Consider the following 24,777-nt stretch of genomic DNA (forward strand, 5'->3'; position numbering starts at 1 on the left):
CACGAGGCATTTATGTTGCTGGAGGACAGTCTCTTACCCAGAGGAATGAAAGGTAGTGTCACAGGAGCATCACAGGAGTGGAGGTGAGGCATGAAGTAGGGAGAGGAGGCAGAAGCATTTCTGCGGCTCATTCCTACTTGCTTTTGGAGCCCTGAAGGTGAGCTCTGACCTGGACACAGAGGGTCCTAAAAATGAAGCCCTTAAACACACACACACACACACGCGCGTGCACACACACACACACACAGACACACACCCCCCACACACCCCTACCTGCATTTCTATAGTGCTGAGTAAAGGAAAAAAATAATTAAAAAAAATCCCCACACACAGAGAACGAGGGGATGATCGCCAAAGATCTTAGTTTATAGATGGAAAGTAGTATGTTCTTTTCCTATCCTTGAACTTCAAGGATAGATATAATTTTCTTTTTTATACTTTTTGTTCTCTGCAAAAGTGGCTTCAGAGCAGCAGCTTTTCCTGGAGGATGGCCACAGTGCAGGGACATTGCTGTGGCTCATTCTGCACTTTCATTCTGCTCCTCAGACTTCCAACCATTAACCCTGCCATTGAGCCATGTGTTACCTCTTGTTTATCTCTTTGCTGTGTCTTAATGTTTTCCTTAGTTTCAAATTATGACCCCATTTCATATCATTTTAGTTCTTTGAATTCATATTTTTGATGGATTCAAGCAAGGATAACGAAAAGAAACATTTATTTACACTTTGTACATACAGATTCCAACAAACAATAGAAGGCCTACACATCAGTGTAATCATAATATATGCGAACTTCTGATCTTCTCACACTTTGCAGTGATCTGATGCTTTCACTCCTGGTTCTGATATTTGATTTTTTGAACAGCCTTCTTGAAAATGACCTACACATGAAAAAGTAAATTATTGGATCCAGACACACATTACACGCAGACAAGAAAAGTGTCATTTCTTTGCAGTAATATAGGATTTTATGTGCAGATTCATCTAAAAGCCTGTCTAATTGACTAAAAGTAAAAGGAATTCTGCACAAGTGATATGGTAGAAAGCAGGTAAAAAACACAGCCACAACAACCCTGATGCTCTGGTTATGTTTTCGCTTTCGGCTTGACTGACTGATGAATTGCCTGCTGGATTTGTGGATGTACCTGGATATGGCTATGTAACATCCGATCAGAATCACCAGCACAGCCACAAACAAGCAGCTGTTCACATAGGTGACTGCCGTATGCCATTTGACCCCCAAAGGACTTTTAAGTTTCAGGCAGTCATGGATATTGTCCTCTGTTGGTTGACCGTTTGTTAGGATGATGTTTGGCAAAGACAAAACAGCCATGATCACCCAAACACAAACAGATAAAACCTTTGTAAATGTTATGCTATACATCCGAGAGTCTCCAAATGGCTTGACCACCTTCAGATAGCGATCAATGCTTATCAGCCCAAGGAACACGATGGAAGTATACATGTTTGCATAAAACAAAACTGAAGTGTATCTGCAGAGAATAAACTTGAAGTACCAAGGTCCAAATCCTGCATCATGGACTATTCGAAATGGAAATGTCAGTGTCATGATGAGGTCTGCAACCACTATGTTTTTGAGATAGAATATGAAGCTGGTTTTATTCCTAATGTGGAAGAAGATCCACACTGCTAAACCATTCAGCAAGATGCTTGCCACAAATATAATGAGATAAAGCACCGGCAAGACAATCGTGTCAAATTCATTGTGAAGGGTGGTGTTCTTTCCTGGTCCGTCGCTCCTGTTGCCCGAATTGTGACTCTCTTGGCCGTGCAGCTCGTTATCTGTAGGAGAAGTGGGGAGATGGGACTTCAGTGCTTGGCAACCGTGCCCACAGGCCACTAGGTTCCCTTACAGACCCAACTTTTTGTTATTTCAGGTGAACTTAAAGATGTCATCAATGATTTAAAGAGTAAAGGTAGCACATTGTTAATGTTTTGAGTGGTCAAAGAATTAGCGACCTTCTCTCACTACCCTGCCTCCCTCATATCAGGACCGTTGAGTAAAAAGTCCCATTTCTGATCCCCTATGCCAGCCTTTTGAAGATAAATATACCAATGTAAATTATCCCGATTCTTACTTCCATGTTTGATATCATTACAAATATAATCAACAAAACCTGGAGAGAACATTGAAATTTTCTATAACAAGGAAATAACAATAGCCAACACATGGTTTGTAGTCTTTGGCACCCTCTTTGAATACATCTTCCCCTCCCCTGCCTCAGTTTTAAGCTGTTTAATCATTAAGAATTAAGAAGGTGTAAAACTAGTGGGTCATTTTGAATTTTTTGCCTATGACTTTCTTATAGTACTTAAGATCTTTTAGGGACCATTGATAGGAACAGAAAGAAAGTGTCTTGGCAATTTTGTAAATAAAAAGAAAATCTACTGTCTTCTAAAGTGAACATATGAAAAAAGTCCTGGATAGATGTAGATCTGACTTGCTGATTCTCTGAAATCTGTTTTCACCTTAGAATTTAAGGTGTAGGCTGGTATAAAGTTGCCTCTGATTATTATAAATATTTACACATCATCTGTTAATTCTTCATTAAAATGCATTTGTATAGTCAAGAATATCCACAAATACGTTTTTGTGTAGTCCAGTGATAAATGTTGATTTCGTTTTCTCATTCTTATTAAGTTTTGCAATTTTACAGTTTATTGCCAAGGAGGACAACTTGTTAAAAGTAATTGCAACCTGATATATATTTTTTTTGTTTACAAGGCTAGGTTACACCTATTGCATTTATTGTGGGAATTTTTAAACCTTTTGCTTTTTTGGAATTTTTAGTTTCTGTTGTTAAAGACCTATACCATATCACTGCATCATATAATCAGTGAATTGGGTCATGAGCATTTGACTTATGTAGTAGCCATGGACATGGGCCTCTCATGTCTCCTGTGGGGAGCATGATGGACAGCCAGCTCCTGTGGGGATCTACCACCACATTCTTGCTGCTGCCATGCTTCCCATGGACTGCTCTGGGCCTGTAACTGAGCATGGCAGGGATACCAAGACAAACCTATTTTTGTAAGAGGAGGGGTTTCTCTGACAAAAGACTTTGGCTGGAGGAGTACTTACCAGTCTTCAAACTTTTTCTTTGAACTTTCTTCACACTGCACTGTTCCTACTCAATCTTCCTTCCTTCTTTCTCCCACAAGTGATTGGAAGGCTGTGCCAGCCTTCTGCTTGCCCCATTTTCCCTGGTAGCCATTTTCCCCAATAAATCTCTTGGCCGTTTAAACACCTTTTATTGTCATTGTTTTTTGGGAACCTGAACTAATGAAGTTAATTTATAAATTCACCTTTTGGAGGTAAGATTAGAAGGAAGGTCACTTCTGAATTTTTACTTCCCTCTAATTAATAATATTTACTGTAGTTATAATTATGTTTTGGAATGGTTTTGTTATTGAGATAACGCCATAAATTTAAGCCCTCACTGCCCTGCACACAGGCAGTTTAGTATCTGTTTTGGTCCCTTCTTTGAGGAGAGAAACAGGAAAGTTTTGATGATTAAAATCCAAAAACAGATTCCTAAATTGCTGTTTGACATCTAAGTGCAGGCTGTTCTTAAGTAACCTTGTCCTCTTCCTAATTCTTTCCCTTTTATTCCTTACTGTGAGTGTTTTTAAAAACTGGTTTCCCTGGCCTAACTATCCTTACACAGGCTAGTAATTTATATCTGGACTAGCCTGTTATGAGATCCATGGTATTACTAAGCTTTACAAGTTAAAATGCCTGATTCAGCAGCCATCTATATTACTACTGCCAGTTTATAATATTTCCTTGTATAGTATCATTTAAGCCTATTTTGATTTAATGTAGTCTTGGCTGTTTTTGTATCATAAGATCCAAATCAGTATCAGTGACATTAGGAGCTTCTTAAGATGTGTGGCTTTAACTGAGTTGTCTGCTTGAATTAATTTACCCAATTAAATGATTAGCAGTCACTTTCATCTAACCCGGGATAGAACCCTTAGGGAAATAGAGAGGACATGTGAGTTTAAATCAGAATAAAGAGTCCAGCTGAGGGACACAGCCTGAAAAGGAGCAGCCATGTCATCTCCTGAAGTGCTGGCTGTGCCTTGTAACAGTTACTGGTGAATTGCTTTTCAAAATAATTTTAAATACAAATTCACGAGCTACAGCATACTTGGCAGGGAATATTTCATCTGCTGGTGTTGGTAACCTGGGGATCTGCTATGCATACCTATCGTGGAGTGCAAGAACCCCTACTTCACAATGTTGCCTAGGGATTGCCTGTCAGTTCCATTTATCATTATAATATTTTGGAGTTTAATTTATATGAACACATTCTTATTAAATGATGATTTTGATGATTTACCTAACAATTATGGTTATTATTAAAGATAGTCTCCAATCAGAGTGTCAAAAAAGGTTGTGTGTGTGTATGTATATATTTATAATATCTATATATATTTATATTAACATATATATATAAATACATATATATATATTTATAAATTTAAAAGATCAAGTAGGATTGACCTCTTTCCACAGTGGTTATTGAACTGTTTTGTGGCTTCGAGACAGTCTGGTGTTGAACTTGTTGACTGTGTAACCTCACGGTATTTGCTTTCTTAGTTTATGTATAGGATTAACATTTTGGACTATAGGACTTCTTAATTCAATGGGATAGGTCTAGGCCTGGTTATTATTTCATTCACAAATTTCACATTTAGGCAACACAGCTTAAACAAATTATGGTTAAAGCCTGTTATGAGTTATTTGCTGAAACAATATAGTAGTAGAGACGAAAAATGGTTTGTAAGAAGCAGATGAGCCATTACTCATCTGGATGCTCTGGAAGGCTCAAAACTTAACTTTGAGAGTTTCGTGTGATGAATTTGTTTTTTAGAATTAAGTCTATATCATATTCTTTTTTGCCAGCTAATGCCCGTCATTTATTCTCTGTCATTACCTTAAATATTTCCAAAACTTATGGGTGTACTCAGAAGCATTTCTCTATATGATGTTTCCACTCAGTAACATTGACCACTAAAAGTGAATGACTTTCTTCACCCAGGCAGTTTTATCATGTTGTTCTTCCCTGACAGTAAAGAACTTGGCCAAGTTAGGGAACATCTTTAATTGACAATAGCTTGGTGACTCAATTAAGAAAAATTAGCAGCTGTTTTACAGTGTAAAGACTGTTTTCTCACAATATGTGCATGCAGTGTTGGATATTATCAAACATGATTTCCCCATCCCTTCTTGTTTACTAGGGTGGTATTCCCTGGATTGTATAGTGCAGGGCTTGACACAGAGCGATAATTGAGAGTAAAACTTCCTTTGGTATTCTCTCTGACTCTCATTCCATTTCCTTTTAAATTAACAAATGCAGTGACATAAGAACTCAGTTTACTAGTTCCATAGTAAATTATTTTGTGCCACATGTGCGGGTGGTATTTGTTTGGGACGTAAGGGAACTGTGGCTATCTTTGCAGGGGGAATAGGTTTGTGCATGTGTGTGTGCAGGACTGAGTATGTGTGTTGGGGAATGCTTGGGCTTTGTAGCTAGATATAGCACAAACTACATGTGGGCTTAAAAATTTAAATTTAAAGTAAGCATAATTTAAAAAATTAATTTCCTCAGTCATACTAGCTATGTTCAGGTTTCCCGGTAACCACATCTGGCTACTGGATTGACCAGTGCAGATATAGGGAATTTTCATCAATGCAGAAAGTTCTATTTGACGATGCTGGTTTAGCCTCTTCATAACTGTAAAATGGAATACATAGCCATCTTGCTGGATCATCTGAGAGTTAAATGCTTTGCAGACATTTTGAGTACAGTATCTAGTACTTAGTTGGTGTGCATTCTATAACATAAAGCTTAATTACCATTTGTCTTGTTCATAGAGTCACATTATGAATGACAGAGTAGGGAAGAATCTGCCACTTTTGCCTTTGGTGAAGCTACATCATTGTTCACTGGGACGTGTCACTTGGCACAAAATGTGAAAGTATCAACATATGTCACTGCTCTACCTGCCAGGTGGGAATGAAATAATAAAAGTCATTCAAATTATAGGGTGTCACTATCATGGCACAGCTGCCTAGGTATGATCATTTTCTTCCTTTCCTTTCCTTTCCTTTCCTTTCCTTTCCTTTCCTTTCCTTTCCTTTCCTTTCCTTTCCTTTCCTTTCCTTTCCTTTCCTTTCCTTCCCCTTCCCCTTCCCCTTCCCCTTCCCCTTTCCCTTTCCCTTCCCCTTCCCCTTCCCCTTCCTTTCCTTTCCTTTCCTTTCTTTTTTTCTGATACAGAGTCTTGCTCTGTCACCCAGGCTGGAGTGCAGTGGTGTGATCTCGTCTCACTGCAACCTCTGCCTGCTGGGTTCAAGTGATTCTAGTGCCTCAGCCTCCCGAGCAGCAGGGACTACAGACATGCGCCACCACACCTGGCTAATTTTTTGTATTTAGGTATGATCATTTTCTAAATAGTTACCCTGTAGACTAGGTCAGTGTTATCTCTGGCCTCTTGGGGAACCTCATGAACCTTGGTTTAAACTATTAAATCTGGAAAGTAATATGTGATTCTAGTTTGTTTAAAATCTTCCATAAATGTTATTAATTTAATCCTACTTGTCATTTTAGAGATGATGTCTAGATGAAACAAAGTTTAAAACAAAATGATAGTAAGCTAAATTTGTCTCAGTGATACTATCCTGTGTGTTTACTGTTTTATACATAAGGAAACACAAAGCTAAATGCTGGTTTATTTTGTTAGTTGGTTCTCTGACCATTAAACTCCCCAAATTCCCAAACAGTGAAAATAATAGTCATTGATAAAGTAAGATTTTCTTTACATCTCTTCCGACGGCTTACTTGGTAATTTTGCAAGTGTCAAGTTGAGCCCCATTCTTCAGTTGTGATGCACTGTAAGCAAAGATGCGTGTCAGGAAACACTTGGGGACAGTTGAGGCGTGGGTTCACCATAGGTTATTCCTGGTTTGATTTCTGGGGAGAAAAAGAAAAATGAGGAAAGAATCAGTTGGGAAGGAATTTGAAAATATAACATATTGGTCTTTTCAGTTAAAGCGATTGCCTCCACGATTCAGAAAGCATGTGCTCTTTGGAGATGAACACCTGGGCCACACAAGAGTTGTCCTCTTTCATAATTCCCTGCTGGGAGTTATGTCTTGTGGATGACTTTGGCTACATACCTTAACTTTTCTGAGCTTTGCATTCTTTACGACATCTTAATAAAGGTTAGCTGAGACCATATGTGCGTGCAATGTTGGATACTTTCAAACATGATTTCCCCCATCCCTTTCCCTGCATCTGGATCAGTTCCCTGTTCTCTGGCTTCCATCACGTATTGACCATAGAAAGCAGAATTCCTGGGAACTGTTCTGGAAAGTGCAGCTGAAGTAGAATGTGCTTATGGGACAGTTTACTGTAAGGGGAAGTCACACGCTTTCTCATGAAATAAAACCATGTGGGACTTTCATGTCCCATCACTGATGTTGCTTAAAGAGACCCCAAGTAACCTCATTCTGTCCAAGCACAAAGCAAACTTGGGGCTGATGTGAGCAGTTACTTTTGTCCCTGCATATGTGCTAAGATAGCAGGGAAAGGCACATGGGAGGCAGGAGTATATGTAGGAGTTTGCAGTAAGTGGAGAGGCACTTATTTCTTTTTATGTTCCTGTGTGTGTCCTTCTCTTCTGTTTGCAAATATCACATGTAGCTAAGGTACTTGATTTGGTAGTAGATAGAAAAAATGGTTTTTAATTTTCCATGATTGTCTCCACCTAGAATCCACTCTTTTGAGAGTTTAGATAATCTATCCATACCTCACCTTGAGTATGTGGTACACAGCGGCATTCAGAAGGTGTTTTTTGGTTAATGCAGCATAGGCATTGATTAAGGTTCTTAGAATCCCTCCTTTTGGGGTTCCAGCATCACATTATTTTGTAATGTAAGTCAAGGAGGTAAAACTCTACTTTCTTTTTATTTATTAAAGTTTACTGGGGAGAATGACTGAAGCTGTTAATTTTCTAGACTTTGTAATAATGATCTTTGGATTTCAGTAAGCTTAAAAAGCTTGAATCCAGTTTCTCGTGGAAACATTTCAAGGAAATTACCTGATAAACACATTTTTAGTTTTATGTTTCTCTGTTCTCAAGTTGTACGGTTGTCCTCTTCAGATGGCTTCCTGTAACCTTCCTCACTGACAGTTGCAGTAAGAGAGAGAGAGAGCAGACAGTTGGCCAATAAGGAGGATGTAGAGAGAGGAGACTGGGAGAAAATATTTGCATGTTACATTTCTGATAAAGGATTTGTATTTAGAATATGCAAAGAACTTTTACAGCTTCTTAATAAGGAGAACACAACCCAATTTAAAAAAAGTCAAAAGATTTGTCTAGACATTTCACCAAGAGTGCATGGAAGGACACTGAACATCGTTAGTCAGTAGGGAAATTCAAATGAGAACCACAGTGCTATACCATCTTGCGTCTACCAGAATGGCTGGATCTGAAAAGGACAGACAGTAACAAGTGTTGCTGAGGGTGGGGAAAACAGGACCCCTCATACACTGCTGATAAGAAATCAAAGTGGTACAGCCACTCTGGAAAGAGCTTGGCAGTTTCTTAAAAAGTTAAAACCAAATGTGTCATATGACCCAGTAGTTCTACCTCTAGGTATCTAGCCACGAGAAATGAAAGCATATACCCATGCAATGACTTGTATGCAATTGTTTATAACAGCATTATTCATGATAGTTAAAAGCAGAAAGAAGCCAAGTGCTGACTGGAGAGTAGATGAGTCAACTGTGGTATAGGCAAAGGATGGAATATTACCCAGTAAAAAGAATTGAAATACAGCTATTGTATAGATGAACCTTGAAAACGTTTTGCATGAGAAGGAAGCCAGACACCTAAAGACTACATGTCTTTAGGTTAAATGTCCAGAAAAGGCAAATCTGTAGAGGCAGAAAGTGTCTGCTGGGGTTGGGGGCAGGAGTGGAGAGTATGAGAGATCTTATTCTTTTGCTCCTTAATCCTGTGTTATTGTATGGTAAGGCAATTCTTGAATTATAATTACTAACTAAAGATAAGGAGTTATTTTTGTAGTGTTAAAGATCATGGAATGTGAAAGTCAGAACATGCTAAATTCTGGTAACTCAGAGGTCACGATAGACTTTGGGGATATCTGCTTGCCCCATAATCTTTCGAATCAGGGGAACAATAATACCTACTCTATAGTATCTAGCATCCTTCCTTCTTGAGGTTAAATTGAATATACATTTATAAATTAAGTGCTTTATAAATGCCAGTTTCTGCTTCTGTTATTTCCATTAATCTTTGCCTAAATTAAATTCAAGATCGTGTTCCTCTTATTGGAACTCTCTGGTTTAACCAAACTGCAGACTCTCAGGTGATATGCCTGAGTTTAGTTCCCTACTTTTCTTCATAGCCATTCCTGCCCTGTGAATGACCTCCTTTCTCCCCTCTCTCCCTACCTTGGAAATCTCTACTACTTCTTCAGTAACACCCATAGCCTGATCTCTTTCATAAGGTCATTTACTAAGAGTCTACTCATATTTCAGGCCGTGGAGTATATAAAGATGAGAAAGTACATTTCTGTCCTCAAGTTTAGAGTCTAGTTGAGAATCCAGAAGTAAACAGACCATTTCAATATCGAATGAGAGGTGTGGGATGCTGTGAAGATACAGAGGTGTACTCAAACTGAGGGGAAGCAAGGATTACAGAGGTTCCATGACAACTATGATGCCCAGGTTGTGGCAGGTTTGCCCAAGGTCTAGTCAGAAAGGAGCACATGGAAATGCTGAGTGTAGCCAAAGATAAGGTATAATAGTCTGCTGAAGAACTGGTGACAGCATGTAGAGATGGAGATATATGACAAATATGAGGCATCTTAAAGAATTTGTGGCTGAATGATACTAGTGAAAAGGGTTAGAAGAATGTTGGAGGCCTCCCAGGTATTTGACTATAGATTTTAGTCTCTTTTGCTGATGTAGGACCCATGAAAGGACAAGCACGTATTGGGATGGGTGGAGTTTAGTTTTGGATTGGTTGATTTCATGATTCCTGTGTAGTATGCATGTAGAGGTGTCTACTAAATGATTAAAGAGACAGGTCTGGAGCTTGGAGAAGTACCCCTGGCTGGTGATGTCTATCTAAGGCCAACATAAAATAGGTGATAGAAGAAGCTGTGGGAATGGATGAGATTGTCCAAGATGAAACTGCACAGTCGGCCATGAATGGTGGCTCATGCCTGTAATCCCAGCACTTTGTGAGGTGGGTAGATTACCTGAGGTCAGGAGTTTGAGACAAGCCTGGCCAACATAGTGAAACCCTCTCTCTACTAAAAAATACAAAAATTAGCCGAGTGACGTGGCGTGCACCTGTGATCGCAGCTACTGGGGAGGCTGAGGTAGGAGAATCGCTTGAACCCAGGAGGCAGAGGTTGCAGTGAGCTGAGATCACACCACTGCACTGCAGCCTGGATGACAGGGTGAGACTCTGTCTCCAAACAAACAAACAAACAAAAAACCCCAAACCACACGGTGGAGTGAGAATAGCAGAGAGCTAATGTAGACTTTTTAATGGAGCAGTCTTAGGGTGAGCGGAGTGCCTGAAGGAGAGGCCAGAGAGTTGGGAGGATTACCAAAAAGGAATAATGTCATGTGAACCAAAAAGAGAGTTTACGAAATGAAGAATTGTGACTAGTTTTATCCTATGGGGAAAGTCAAGTGACATAGGACAGCAAAGTGCCATTGGATGGGATTCAGCAACGAAAAGGTCATTGTCTTTGCCAGTGCTCCATCTGCTGGGGGGCCCGGGGTGTTTTGAGGAGAGAAGCCTAATGACAGAGGGTTGAGTAATGTTTGCTAGGTGAGGAAGTGGAGGCAGCAATCTCAGAAAACTCTTTCAAAAAAAGAACATGCCTGTGACGGGAAGGAGACAGAGAAGATGGGAGGTGGAGATAGATAAAGGATTAATGGAGGGTTTTCTTAAGCGTATCATTTAATGTCTGGCATTTAAAAATGTTCCGTCTGGGCGCGGTGGCTTACGCCTGTAATCCCAGCATTTTGGGAGGCCGAGGCGGGTGGGTCACCTGAGGTCAGGAGTTCGAGACCAGCGTGGCCAACATGGTGAAAACCCATCTCTACTAAAAATACAAAAATTAGCTGGGCGTGGTGGTGTACACCTGTGGTCCCAGCTATTTGGGAGGCTGAGGCAGGAGAATCGCTTGAATCTGGGAGACCTTGCAGTAAGCTGAGGTCGCGCCACTGCAGTCCGGCCTGGGCAACAGAGCGAGACTCAGTCTCAAAGAAAAAGTTTTTTTCTAGCTTGGATTAAAAAAAAAAAAAGAATCCTGCCTTGACCTCTAACCAAGTATGGTGGCACCATGGTGGAGTGCATAGAGCAAGGATTTGATTCTCTGATTCTCTGGATTACAGCCTGAGCTCTGTTGCTTTTAGCTTCTGACCCTCCATTTCTGCCTGTATAAAATGGGTATGATGACTCGTCCATTATAGGATGACTGTGAGGTTAAAAATGATGAACCTTTACAAAGCAGCCTGTGTACTTGTGCAGGGTGGAGCTGAAGTCATTTTAGTTCCTGCTGTGTATCGTAGGTACGCAGTTGAATTTATTTAATGCTTCATAGGTTGGACAAGGGGTTGAGGGGGGTGGATCCTTGCACCTTGTTTATGCTGAGATGGCTGTGTGGCTGGTGGCCTCAGCTGCCCTCTCCGGAGTCATTTGACTGATACTTTAGCTCCAAGAGCTTGCCCTTTCCTTTAAATTGTCTCAGAGCCTCACCTGCCTGCTGTCTTTCTGAACGATCAGTGCCTCAGCTTCAGGGTTCCCTGTGTGCTTTTACTACAGTGGCTCTGCATTGTCTGCATGTCCCAGCACTTGCAGGGTGTTGCAAGGAAGATTGCTTCAGTGGTAGTAAAGGGCTTCGTTCCAGCACTTGGATCCTGGGCGGGAATCCTGCCCTGCCACCTACTGTTCCTTCAGCTGAGAGCTGATGAAACCACACAAGAATGTGATATTTGTGGTAGGCCCAGGTTTCACAGTCATTCCTGAGGTTAGATGGTATCGCTGCTTAGAGACCTGGTTTTTTTCCAGCCATCCATTGGTATTTTCCTTTGGCTATTTTACTAACCGTGTTTCTTTGTTGTTGGTTGTAAGCTACTTTTAAAATGAGGGTGGTGGAAAAGGATTAACACATTCTCAGTTTCTGCTTGCTTTGGGACCCCAAACTTGGTGGTTGATACCTTAAGCAATCCTCAGAGCAACCCTAGGACCTAGATATATTTCCACCCCCGCCAGGTAGGAAGATACGAGATTCAGACAGTTTAATTAACTTGCCTTGACTCACACTGAGTAATGGGTAGAGCTGGGATTCATATAAAATCCAATAGAAACTGAAATTGCAGTTCTATTATACTGTTGTGGAGTAAAAGTGAAGAATGATTCTGGGGGGTTATTTTAGAGGACAGGAAGTGGGAGGGGGCAGTATTGGGCAGAGGTAGGAGTTTGTTTTCTCCATCAAGCTTGTGAAGGACCTGCTAGTCTTCCAAACTAGAGGTCTGGTTTTATTTGGCCTGAACAATGTTGAAAACATCAGGAAATTTCACATAAGAATCCAGATTTGGATCCCATCTTGAAAGATGAAAAGATTTGCCAGCATCCAGCATGAACAATCCAGCAGTATTAGTTGCCCCTTCCTGATGGGGAAGTGAGCTCTCTCCAGTTCTCCAGCTCACAGCATACTTGTTGACGTCCCTGGGCCGCCTCTTTTGGGAACATTACCTGCTGGGTCCTACGGTCACTTGATTTTGCAGCCATTATTCCGTGTGTCATTTAATCTTATGTGGCTATACTTAACCTCTATAGATCCCCAATTGTTCTTTGATTATAAATATATCTTCCTCTTCTTCTATGTCTCTCCTCCTCCAAACGCCTGATTTATCTTGTGTTACTGACCATCACTTAGCATTTCTTTTCAAATGGTTTTTCTTATACCTCTTAGCAACCCAGAAAAAGTAGTGACAGGAGGTCATGTTGTTTAGTTCACACCTGAGAATGTATTAATAGTCACAGTGGAGCTTTTCTCTGTGCCCACCCCTCTACTTGGGTCTTTCAGTGAAAACCCTACTGATGGTGTTATAAAACTGCTTTTGGTGGGGAAAAACTGAGGTTTCTGGTGTTCAGGAAAAGCTTCTGAGTAGTGGAGTAGGGACTTGACCCCAGTTGTGTTGGATGCCCAAACCTTTGCTCTCTCCCCAGAAGGGCTATGGGAGGACAACATCCAGGACTACTGAACAGCTACTTTGGACACCCAGCCTTGTGGTCCCCACAGAGCCAGCCTGCTGTTGCAGTTCACTGGATTGGATCTTGGCATGGGTGGGGAGTCATTTGTACCATGCTGGGGGAAACTCCCTCAGCAGGAAGAGTGGGCCGGTGTGCCCTGCCATGCCATCGCAGTGCTTTAACTCTCCCTGGGCTTCATCTCTCTTGTTATTGCCCTCTGGTCAGGATCTTGAAATATAAATGTCAGTTAAATGCTGCCTCCCTAAATGCAGTTGCTCATGATTAATTTTTGATTTAGTGTTTGGTAGTGGTGGTTCTCCGATGAGAAGAGTTGTAATATCAATACCTTTCCTATTTGTCCTCCACTCTCCAGTTTTCCCTCTAAAAGCTCACATCTGAAATTGTAAGAATTTGAGATTTGAAGGTTTATTTTGGCACTTTACTTCTGAAAAGCTATATTGAACTGATTGATTATATAGAGATATTGATGTAGTTCCGGCATTTTTGTGGTAAAGAGAGAGTCTTCACAAAAGCCATCTGATAGAAAGTTTATGTTGAAAGATACAGGATCTCTTCTATTTTGGAATCACCTATAATCTAAGAATCTTTCTCAGTTTAAGCCTGACTTTATGTGTATGTGTGTTTGTAAATTTATGTGTATTTTTCAACAGTGCTAAGATGATAGCTCTGCTGAAGGCCTGGGGAAAGAGGCAGGTTACCTCACTGGTTATGAGTTACCTTTTATTGTAATGGAATTAGGTCACTGTATTCATAGCACATTTGATTAATGCATGCACGGAGTTAGTCTCCCAAACGTGTTGGAATGCAAAGCACAGCAGCCCTTCGTTCAGGTTTTTCAGGTGCTACACTGATGTTGTCCTCTCATAGTTTTGCTGGTACATACAGCTTACAAGTAGGCCTATTTTGGTTAACAATTTAGACTTAACATTTTTTTTTTAGGTGACCTCAGGTACCTTGGTGTGTGTGTGTGTGTGTGTGTGTGTGTGTGTGTGTTGAGAGGGGATGGGGGGGTTGATGTAAAGTGGATTGTAAACTCCCTGAAGACAAGATTTGTGTCTACTGGTTCTTTATAACCTTAACCTCAAACCTGACTATTCTTTTTGTATGAGTGAGGGAACTGAGCAAGATTCAACAACCTGCCCAATACCACACAGATGGTGAGAGGCAAAACCAGGAAATGAGCTCTAGGTTTTATGACCCCAGAACAGGCTGCCTCTGTAGTGTTGCTTTGCTGGCCTTGTGGAGTGTCAGAAGTAGCTTCCCTGGTGGAAAGTGTTCTAGACTGAGATTCCCTGAGCAGTGCAAAGTATCCTAGACCTGGATTCAGTAGGCAGCTGTTACGTTTTTGACTCAATCTTTGACTCTGTGACCCTGTAAAGCATTGTACTTCAAAGAGCTTGAGCCTCCTCATCTATGAAACAGGGAGAATAATAAATACCTGACGTACTTCCCAAGGGTGCTGTGTGAATCTGGTAAGAGAACATATGTTAAGTCAATTTTATATTGTAAGGCTATAGGAATATAAAGGTGTAATTCATGGCAAATATACTTTGCATAAACAGTAAATGCTTTTCTTAAACAGAAAGTAAAAATACACCTTTTAATGCAGTAAGTTGTAAAATTTGAGTAAAACTCCTACTACTCACATTATTATGTGGCTATTGTGAGTCAGATCAGGAGATCTGTATCACATTACTCTGTAGTTATTATGAGTAATAAGAATTTTACTCAAATTTTACAACTTACTGAGTTGAAACACGTATTTTTATCTTCTATTTAAGCAAAGTATAATTTCCACATAAGTAACTTCTGGATCATTTATGTAAGAGGCTAGTCAGATTAGGGGCCACAGTCCCAGTAGCCAGCATAGTGGTTTTAAATGAGTATGTTCTAAGCTAAATACATTTTAAGTGACTTCTGGCCCTTAAAAAATATTCTTAGAATTCAAGACTCCAGGTAAAGTCTGTAGTTGTTTGATTAACATTTACTAGCCTATTAAAAGATGCAGAATGCTTTTCACAAGTTCACGTAGATGCTGTTCCTTGTTTCGGAATAGCGTCCTGTGGCTTAAGCATTCTACTTAAGAGTTATAATTTTCTTTATGGTGGTAGTGGTGGTGTCACCTTGATATTTTAATACAGTCATCATTATAGTTTTCTGGGCTGTGGGATGTGGTGCAGGTATTCTCCAGGCCTTTCCCATTAGAACTGTTCTCAGGTTAGCTACCCTAATTCTTCTAATCACAGCTTAACCAAACCTTAATGCTGTTTAAGTTAATGGAGTAAGACAGTTACCTAAGAGAGCATTTTTCCTTCAATTTCATCACTTATTTTCACTGACAATTTTCAAATTCTCAAGTGAAGTCTTTAACATAAGTGGATATTTCACATTTCTTAATCAGCATCAAATGCTCACTCTCATTTTTCTCTTCTCATGAATACAGATAAATAACTCACCCTCACCCATATGTAGTAAAAGGATCTGGGATCACATATAACTCATTTCATGAAATACAAACACACACACACACACACACACACACACACACACACACACATTTCTTCAAAGTAATTCCTACTTCAGTGAATTTATCAACTTCTGGCATTAGTCATTTTTTAAACAATGTCTCTTAAACTAATAGGAATATTTGAATTAAAATAATTTTCTCTGGCTTGATTTATAGATGCAGTAACTTCCTCAACTAGGAGAGATAGTAACCTATATAGTTGTATTATCTTAATATTTGCCACATGCATTTTCCTGCTATTCACATTTCTTTGCTTGATGTCCTCTTCTGTCGCAGTCTTCACTGGCTTACTGTCTTGTACAGGACATAACTCAGGCTCCTCTGCAGGTGATGAGGACCTCCTGACCTGACCTGTATACCTGCCCACTATATAGCTTCTGCACCAGACCCTTCTTACCTTGCATTTTATCCTGAAAATCCCTTCTCCCCCTTGTCTATTAGGCAAGCTGCCTATACCGCCTTCAAATCTAACTCATCTGCCTCCTCTTCTCAAAGCCTTCCATGTTATCCCCATGTGCCACGTAAGTGCTCCTCAGCCCCTATGGTATCCCATACCTCCAGCTGTTGTATTCTATTTTTGTTGTTTGCCTGACTGCCAGAGTGTCCTTGCATCCTTTTATCTCCAGGGTCTAGCAGAGTACCTGCAGGCAGAGAGTCAGAGTTCAAGAACACCTTTGACTTACTATTAGGCAATCATGGAATTTGGCCTGCTCTCTGACTTAATTTCGTTTTGGAAGGCATATGTAAGTTTTCTGTTTTTTATTTTTAACACATTTTTTTTTTCTGCCTTCTGAAGTGAAAGGGTACCAGCCCAGGGAGGGTGTTGACAAGAGTAGGAATTGGCAGTTGACCTGTGTAAGGCATGACTGAAGACCAGGAAGAAGGTCTGATCAAACCATTAGGAGGCTAATCAAACGCTGGACCTGCTGAGGTTTTTGAACAGCTCACTGTAAAGTCGGGGGAGCTAAAGTGGAGGGCTGCAAATTCAAATGCCAGCAGCAGCCCCACCGGTTATATCAGTGAGGAAAGTCAGCCAGGTATAAGAAGAAACAACAGTACCAGTATGCTAATAAAAGACAGCTAGTATGTCTAACACTTGTGAAATTTTCATAATTAGAATTAAGTACACTGGTGAGAAGGAGGCAGAAAGATTTCCTTAGAATGATTATGGAGAAACAGCAATAAGATGAAAATATTTAAAGTGAGCCACATGCCTGGGCCCCATTACATTGTCTTATCCTGCCCCTGTAAAATGGCTATGCCTGGATTAAGCTTTGAGTTGGTGTCTTCAAGCATTCAACCCTTTTCACTGTGCCTACTCTTAGGGTGTTCAATACAACATTGGTTCTTTATGTTAAGACTCATGGGAGAAAGTTATTTCTACTCTACGTAATAAGAGTGGTGGTCTGTAGGCCAGCTGTGAATTCATCAACACCAAATCTTTATGCCTTCTTGATTTCCTGTTGGAGTTGAGATCCACCTTAAGGCCCAACACTATCAGATAGGGATGAATGCATTTGGTGAACTAATTTCTCATATGGTTTTTAATTTCCCACCATTCATTTTCCCAGGCTTCATTTGTTTAAATTTAAAGTTCATTTGAATTAACTTCATATTAAGCATCTCTGCAGAACACCTCATTTTTGTTGTTGTTGTTGGAACCAGAAAGATTATAAATAAATAAAATAATTATATGAATACATTGGAAGGAGAGCTTAGTTGGCATGAAGTTAATCAGGTTGTAATTGACAGAAGAGGAAAGGGAGGCTGCATAGGAAATGTACCATCTCCAGATAGGTGCTGGGTTGGGGAAAAACTTTAAGGGTAGAAATGTTTGGCTTTGCCACCCTGGCTATGAGACAGTTATTTTGCTGAGAGCATCTTCCAGGATGGGGAAGCCATTAGAGCAAGAAGTAGTGTACCGTGGCATTTATATTTCAGGTGCCTGCAACTTTGAGCACTCAAACTGAGTTCCGCACTGGCCAGTTGTTTAGTGCTTGTCTTATTTACAATTTCATATAGACTGTAAACTGGATGTAAAAAGACCATAGTAAGATCCAGCATGACTTTGTGAAGGATTGGGTACATATTAGCATTTCTGGATCTTAGGATGAAAAGTAGAGATAATACTTGAGGTATTGTACTGTTGGCTCTAGGCACAGAGTGAATAGTTTTTAAAATTATATATATTTAAAACTGTGTGTATGTGTGTGTATCCTGTTGTTTACATTATGAAATTAGAATGAATGTTTTAGAGTAAAGGGAATATTGATGTTTAACAGATATATAGTTTTATTTTTCCAGCAGCCATCATGGCATATGCTGACACATTGATATAGTAATTACCTTTTAAATGGCATTTACTATTCTTCTATTAATTTGTTTTGCTGCATATAATATAGGCATGTACTATTTTGACCTAATGCAAGCCATTATCCTCTCAAAGTTTTCATTTTTTAGGTTTTTAAAATGCTTGGGTGAGACAACTAGAATACAGTTGTAGCTGTGATTATTTAAGGATTGCATATTACTGTGAGCCACATTCTGCTTCATCATGATATGTAGCACTGTTTTCTATATAAATACATCTAGTAAACAGTTAGTTTTAGGCCAGGCGTGGTGGCTCATACCTGTAATCCCAGCACTTTGGGAGGCTGAGGTGGGCAGATCACGAGGTCAGGAGTTGGAGACCAGCCTGACCAACATGGTGAAACCCTGTCTCTACTAAAAATACAAAAATTAGCTGGGCGTGGTGGCGGGCACCTGTAATCCCAGCTACTCAGGAGCTGAGGCAGGAGAATAGCTTGAACCTGGGAGGTGGAGGTTGCAGTGAGCCAAGATTGCGCCATTGCACTTCAGCCTGGGTGACAAAGCGAGATTCCGTCTCAAAAACAACAACAACAAAAACAGTTAATTTTGCAGTTTTTCTCAATTTGTCTTGGAGCCAGTTTATCTAAAAAAGTTTGAAAGGCCCAGTGATTTATTTTCAGTTTTATTTATAATTTTGGGGCCTAGCAGGTCTGAGGAGGAACAAGTTTGGACAGGTAGGTCATCCACCCCCAAAAGAGTATAACAAATCCTCAAATGCCTACAGTCTAGAGGCAACAGATATATATGCATTGTTTTCTTGGATCTCTCTTTTCAGTTCTCAGCCTGAGAGCCACAGAGCTTAGTACTCTAATGTGTGCAAACAGCCGAAGTATTCTGTTAACATTTTTCTTTATTCAACTAGATGATAAGCTCCTTTAGTATAGGGACTTCGGATCATTTTGTTTCTGCTGCCCTTTTGGTATACTGGCCTCTGCTTCGGAGACATTCCAAATCTTGATATAGTCAATAAAGGGTACCTTCTAGACTCAAGGACTTGGAAAACAAAGTTTCACTTTGTTCTGTGTCCTCCAGAGAGTTGCTCTGGTGGTCAAGAGCCAGTAATATCTTTGACCTGAGCGCCTCTTAGGCTACAGGGCAAAACCCTTCTCCGGGAGCTTGAGAAGTGTAAGTGTCTATCTTGCTACATACAACAACAGTAAAAGAGCTCCCCAAATGCTGACTAGTATTATTGTGTGCCTAGGAATGTTCTAAATTACCTATGTATATTTTAATTTATTAAAAAGACTTTGGATTCACATTACAGATTTGCCATTTACTTGGGCAGGTTACCCAACCTCTCTGTGCCTTTTTCTTCTTCTGTAAAACAGCCCTCATAAGATTGTTTTGAATGAAGTATTACCACAGCACAGACCTTTTATTCAAACTTGACATGTAGTAATAAGTCAGTATTGACATGGTACTTGAGTGGATAGTAAGAATTAGTGCTCTAATTTTTCAGATGTAAAAAACCTGAGGCTTAGAGAGAATACTTGGAGTACAGTATACTTGGGCTATTTGCACACACTATTTGTTCTTTGAGCAGATACGTGCTGTCTGACGCTGGAGTGCTAGAGCTTGCCCTCATTAACATCACTAATGAGGGGCAGAGCCTGGATTTGAACAGAACCTAAGTCCATGTCAGTGCTGTGCTCCTAACTACCGCTCTGCTACTGCCTGCACAAAAATTTGGTATTCATGTGCTGATTAGCATCTCATGCCTCCTTTGGGAAAACTAGCAAGTTAAAATAGCTCCAACTTCATTGCAGGGAATCATGCACCCAAGATGGCCATTTATCTCCTGTAGTCTATACCATGATACCAGTGTACAGTAAATATACAATAAGTCTAAATCATTTTACATATGTAACTGCCCACAAAAAGAGGTAACAGCAAATAGAGCATGGTTGACTGTAGGCAGTGTTTCAAGGTCAGAGCTCTGCTCCCTACTGGTATGCTCGTTAAGCCTCAGCTTGCTCAGCTGTTTAAGTGGATAATAGTAATTTACACCTTAAGGTTGTCTGAGTTAAAAAAAAAAATAGCATGATAAGGCCGGGTGCGGTGGCTCACGCCTGTAATCCCAGTACTTTGGGAGGCCGAGATGGGCAGATAATGAGGTTAAGAGATTGAGACCATCCTGGCCAACATAGTGAAACCCCGGCTCTACTAAAGATACAAAAATTAGCTGAACGTGGTGGCAGGTGCCTATAATCCCAGCTACGTGGGAGGCTGAGGCAGGAGAATCGCTTGAACCCAGGAGGCGAAGGTTGCAGTGAGCTGAGATCGCGCCATTGCATTCCAGCCTGGGCAACAGAGTGAGACTCCGTCTCAAAAAAAAAAAAAAAAAAAAGCCTGATAAAATATGCAGTAATCTTGTCACATATAAAGCTATCAGTGTATGCTAATTATTACTGTGTTAGTATTAAGAATAGAAGGACAGTTTGTGCCATACGGATCCTATCTAATACATTAGAAAAGGTCATTTAAGGTGTTTTGCTCTTCTTTTAAAATGATGGAAATCATTAGAAATTACTGTTTAAGAGAAACCATAGAATCATTGATATGAATGACTTAATGTCATGACTTATACTAGATGGAACTTAATCAGTGCTCTCCCTTAAGTGTATTTTAGTGTAATTTTTTTATATTTGGCCAATAAGAATATTAATGAAACAAAATATGTTAATTAGGTATAGGATAGAGAACAAATATTCTAATCTGCCTGTCTTTGCCATATAAGGAGGTAGAGGGTTTAATAATCTTTGTAAGGTCAGATAGAGCCTGTCTTTCACCATTGGCCTGAAGCAGAAGGTCTGAGAGGTGGGTGCCTCTCATCTAGTTTTTAACAACAGGATCACATCACATTTACTTCTGCTCTTGCCGCCCTCCTGTAGATAGTTACAAGTATAAAAACTGCAGCTGGCCCTTGTATAAATACTTGTATTAATGTAAAACTTTCAGCCAGGTAGGAAGAGCAAATAGTACATTCATCTTAATCTTGCAGAGGAAGGATCTGAGACCTAGAGAAGTCGAGATTTGATTAACATCATGTAGCTGGCTAGGGGCAGAATTGGGAAGGACCTAATTTGTGGCTTTACCCCGTTTCCTGTCAAGCATTCCTGTGTGCTTCGTCCAAGCCTTAGGTTCTTTCATTGCCAACCCCAGCATCTCAGCATATCGCCTGGATCGTGGGAATCTAGAGATGCAAGGGGCCTCTGATGACCATCTGATCTAATCCCTTCATTTTACCTGTGAGGAAGGGAAGTGAGCTCCTGGGGAATTCAGAGACTTGCCTAAGTCACACTGATAATATTTTTTACAATCAGCCCTTAAACCCAGGTCATTTTGCTATGAGTCCTGGGCTTTCTACTTTAAACCCAAACTGCTGCCTCATGCCTGCATAGAGAACATCTACCCTGGAGACTGGGGGATGCTTCTAGGGAGGTGACTTTACCTAGATCTCACCTCACTTCTGTCCTGTCTTCACAACCTTACCCTTTATTGGGCTTTGAGGGATTTTAATGGGTTTTTCTGACTTTTCTTATTTCAGGAGCATACAAAGAACTAATGACCATTGTGGTCTCATCTATCTTAACTTTCTGTGGCATTTTCTCAGAGTAAAGAGCTAAGCATGAAATTTTTTTTGTTGTTGTTGTTCTTAAAGAGAGTCAAATGCCAAGATATTAAGGAAGAAAAGCAGGCAGACTCTGAAGAGCACAAACAGCACAACTCTAAATGAGAACATTCCTTTTAACTTAGTCTTCCTTTTCCCACCCACATCTCTAAATGCAGTAAATCCTCTTAGCATGTTATCTCTGGTTAGGGCATTTTCTCAGTGTCTTCATGAAATAAAGATTTTCCGGCGGGATACTTTCTTTTTGTAGGCTATATCCTTAAATAGGAAATTCAGCCATCCATCTGCTCTTCTAGGCCCTTGTCCTTAACGCACGTATACCTGCAACGTTTTTCAAGTAGATGTCAGAAACAAGAGTCTGAGGATGAGATGTTGCTGAAGGATTAAGAAAATACGCCTCTTTGATCCCTAACTTCGTGGAGACAGTTAATCTCAATTGGCAGAAATAATAAATATCAACAGGGTGTCTGGCTTTTTTCCCCCAGTATAAAGTAATATGGAACCAGATTTATTGCTATTCATATTGCTAGTAAATTGGAGAACAATTATGAAAGAAATCTCTTGTTAAAAATGTTAATATACCTAACATGAAAGCAGATTCAATTTGAGAATGTGATATAAAATTCTATAGCAGATAAATCTTAAAATAAGAAATCAAAAAGTCACTCTACTTTAGGCTCATCTACCTTTTAAAAGTCCTCATTAAAATTTAAAAGAAGTGAGATCTCCATGCTTGCTTCTTGTTTTCCTCACTGCAGTGAAAACTTCCCGAACAGTTTGAATGTGGAACAAAAGTAAGCTGTTTCTAACCTGTTTGTCAGTCACTGGGCAGTTTTCTCAGTGCCTTTCCTGACATGTTTTAACACGATTTCTCCAGGGATCAAAATGAGGATTACCCTGTTCTTTGTGGTACAGTGAAAAGACTGAGATTCTTTTATCAAAATGAGACAATTGGGAAAGAGAAAAATTTTTTTTTGTCTCTCTTTAAAAAAAACCAGATAAACGATTATGAAACAAATTTCAAGTTTTGGGTCCTGGGAAACAATTATAAGAGACTTTGGCTTTTCCTCATCTAATAAAGTAAATGTGGTTAAAAAAAAATGTACTGAATAGGAGCGATTGCCAAAACATTGTTTCTACTTTTGAAGGCACAATGTGTAGTTTATATTTCTGCCTGCCTGAGCTGGAAACAGTTGAAGCTTCGTGGCTCACAGTGGTGCCTCATATCTTATTGTCAGCATTCTAATTTCTACTTTTTCTTCAGACCTCAGAGTTAAGCAGAAGTATAATTACAGTTTTTAATCATTGCTGTGTCTTATCAACCACGGCTTTTAAGAAAATGAAAAATTTTTTGTTTACCTTTCATTGTGGTGGCTGGCTGTCCATTCACCTCCTACGGTGTCTTCAAGTTGAAACAGGCTTCTTGTCTCTAATTAAGAATAAGCTTTGAAACTAAGGTCAGCAGGGAAGTGGATTTTCTGGTAAAGCATAAAAACTAAACATCTCCCCTACCAGACAAGGTAGGTATCTCCCCTACCCCTTTAGAGATTGTCCTTTGGGGCACCCTTTCAAATTCTCCTGCCCGGCAACTACTGGAACAACTTGCTCTCTTGCTAATGTAAATGACTCATAACTAAGAGTAGGTGAGATTTGTCGACTGGGGAAGAGTATTTCCTGAACCTGCAGGAATCAGATGGTGATTCACCTGAAGGAAACACAGAGGGCTGGAGCTTAGACTGCCAGAAGTCTGCTTAAGGAGTGGGGGATGAAGTCTCAGGTTGGGGCCTACTAACTTCATCAGATCCAATTTTTAGGTCTTTTGGTTTTTTTCCAGCTTCCTATTGCTATCTAGAAAACATGTATTTGCAGTCTTCCTACCAGTTACTTTTTGGATTAAAAGGAATAAGAAGATGCTTTATGACAGGAATTCTTTGAAAATATTATTCTACATATTATTTAAAGACAAATTAAAATGTGTTTATTGTTGTAATTGATAACTTTGGAAACCTGTAGTCTTATTCATGAAACTAATGAAATCTATAGACATATTTTTACACATACACAATGATAAATATTCAAAATATGTTAAATTATTCAGGGGCTGGGTTCACTGACTCCTTTGAATGCTGACCTTTAACATAAAGCAATTTATTTTATTCCTTTAAAAAAGTATCCAACAATGATATAGTTATATAATCATAGCCCCCCCCCCCCCTTTTTTTTTTGAGACAGAGTCTCACACTGTTACTCAGGCTGGTATGCAGTAGCATGATCTCAGCTTGCTGCAACTTCCTCCTCCCGGATTCAAGTGAGTCTCCTGTCTCAGCCTCCCAAGTAGCTATGATTACAGGGCTTTCACGCCTGGCTAATTGTTTGTATTTTTAGTAGAGACAGGGTTTCACTATGTTGGACAGGCTGGTCTGGAACTCCTGACCTCATGATCCGCCCGCCTCGGCCACCCAAAGTGCTGAGATTACAGGCGAGAGCCACCACGCCCAGCCACTTTTTCTGATTTGTAAATAATTTTTGTGCTTTCAGATGAGAATCTCAAAGATTCTGATATTTTCTTGAATGCAACATTTAAATAAATTTAAAAATATTTTCATCAAATGGAATCAAAACCTGTTATCGTGGATGAAGATTAATGAAAATAATCAAAAACGAAAACTTTTTTCAAGTTAGTAAATCTGTAATAGGTATTGCTTAGTGTTTGCTTAATGTCTTCTTAAGGAAATAATGTGTACGAACTAGTTGATTTTCCTTATGTTTTTACAGAAAAACAAATGGGTGTTTAACTTAAAAATCAAGAGTTGGGTGTGAAAATTATATTTTTTGTATTTTCCTGTTTCCTAACTATACAAAAACAGACACCTATAATTTTATTATTATTA

The 24,777-nt window shown here is 39.7% G+C and overlaps 2 protein-coding genes across 2 annotated transcripts in view; one reads left to right on the forward strand and one right to left on the reverse strand.

Moving 5' to 3' along the window:
• MED12L (mediator complex subunit 12L) overlaps positions 1 to 24,777 on the forward strand; it is a 337,419-nt gene that overhangs the window by 198,441 nt on the left and 114,201 nt on the right. The window lies entirely within an intron of this gene.
• GPR87 (G protein-coupled receptor 87) lies at positions 701 to 23,480 on the reverse strand. The gene is made up of 3 exons (XM_001107153.5): positions 23,246 to 23,480; positions 6,869 to 7,000; positions 701 to 1,802 (listed from the first exon to the last, which is right to left on the reverse strand). Exons 2-3 carry the CDS (start codon positions 6,900 to 6,902, stop codon positions 760 to 762), a joined length of 1,077 nt encoding a protein of 358 aa, XP_001107153.1. The 5' UTR covers positions 6,903 to 7,000; positions 23,246 to 23,480; the 3' UTR covers positions 701 to 759.

Source organism: Macaca mulatta, chromosome 2, assembly GCF_049350105.2.
Source record: "Macaca mulatta isolate MMU2019108-1 chromosome 2, T2T-MMU8v2.0, whole genome shotgun sequence".
In the NCBI taxonomy this organism is placed as follows: Eukaryota; Metazoa; Chordata; class Mammalia; order Primates; family Cercopithecidae; genus Macaca; species Macaca mulatta.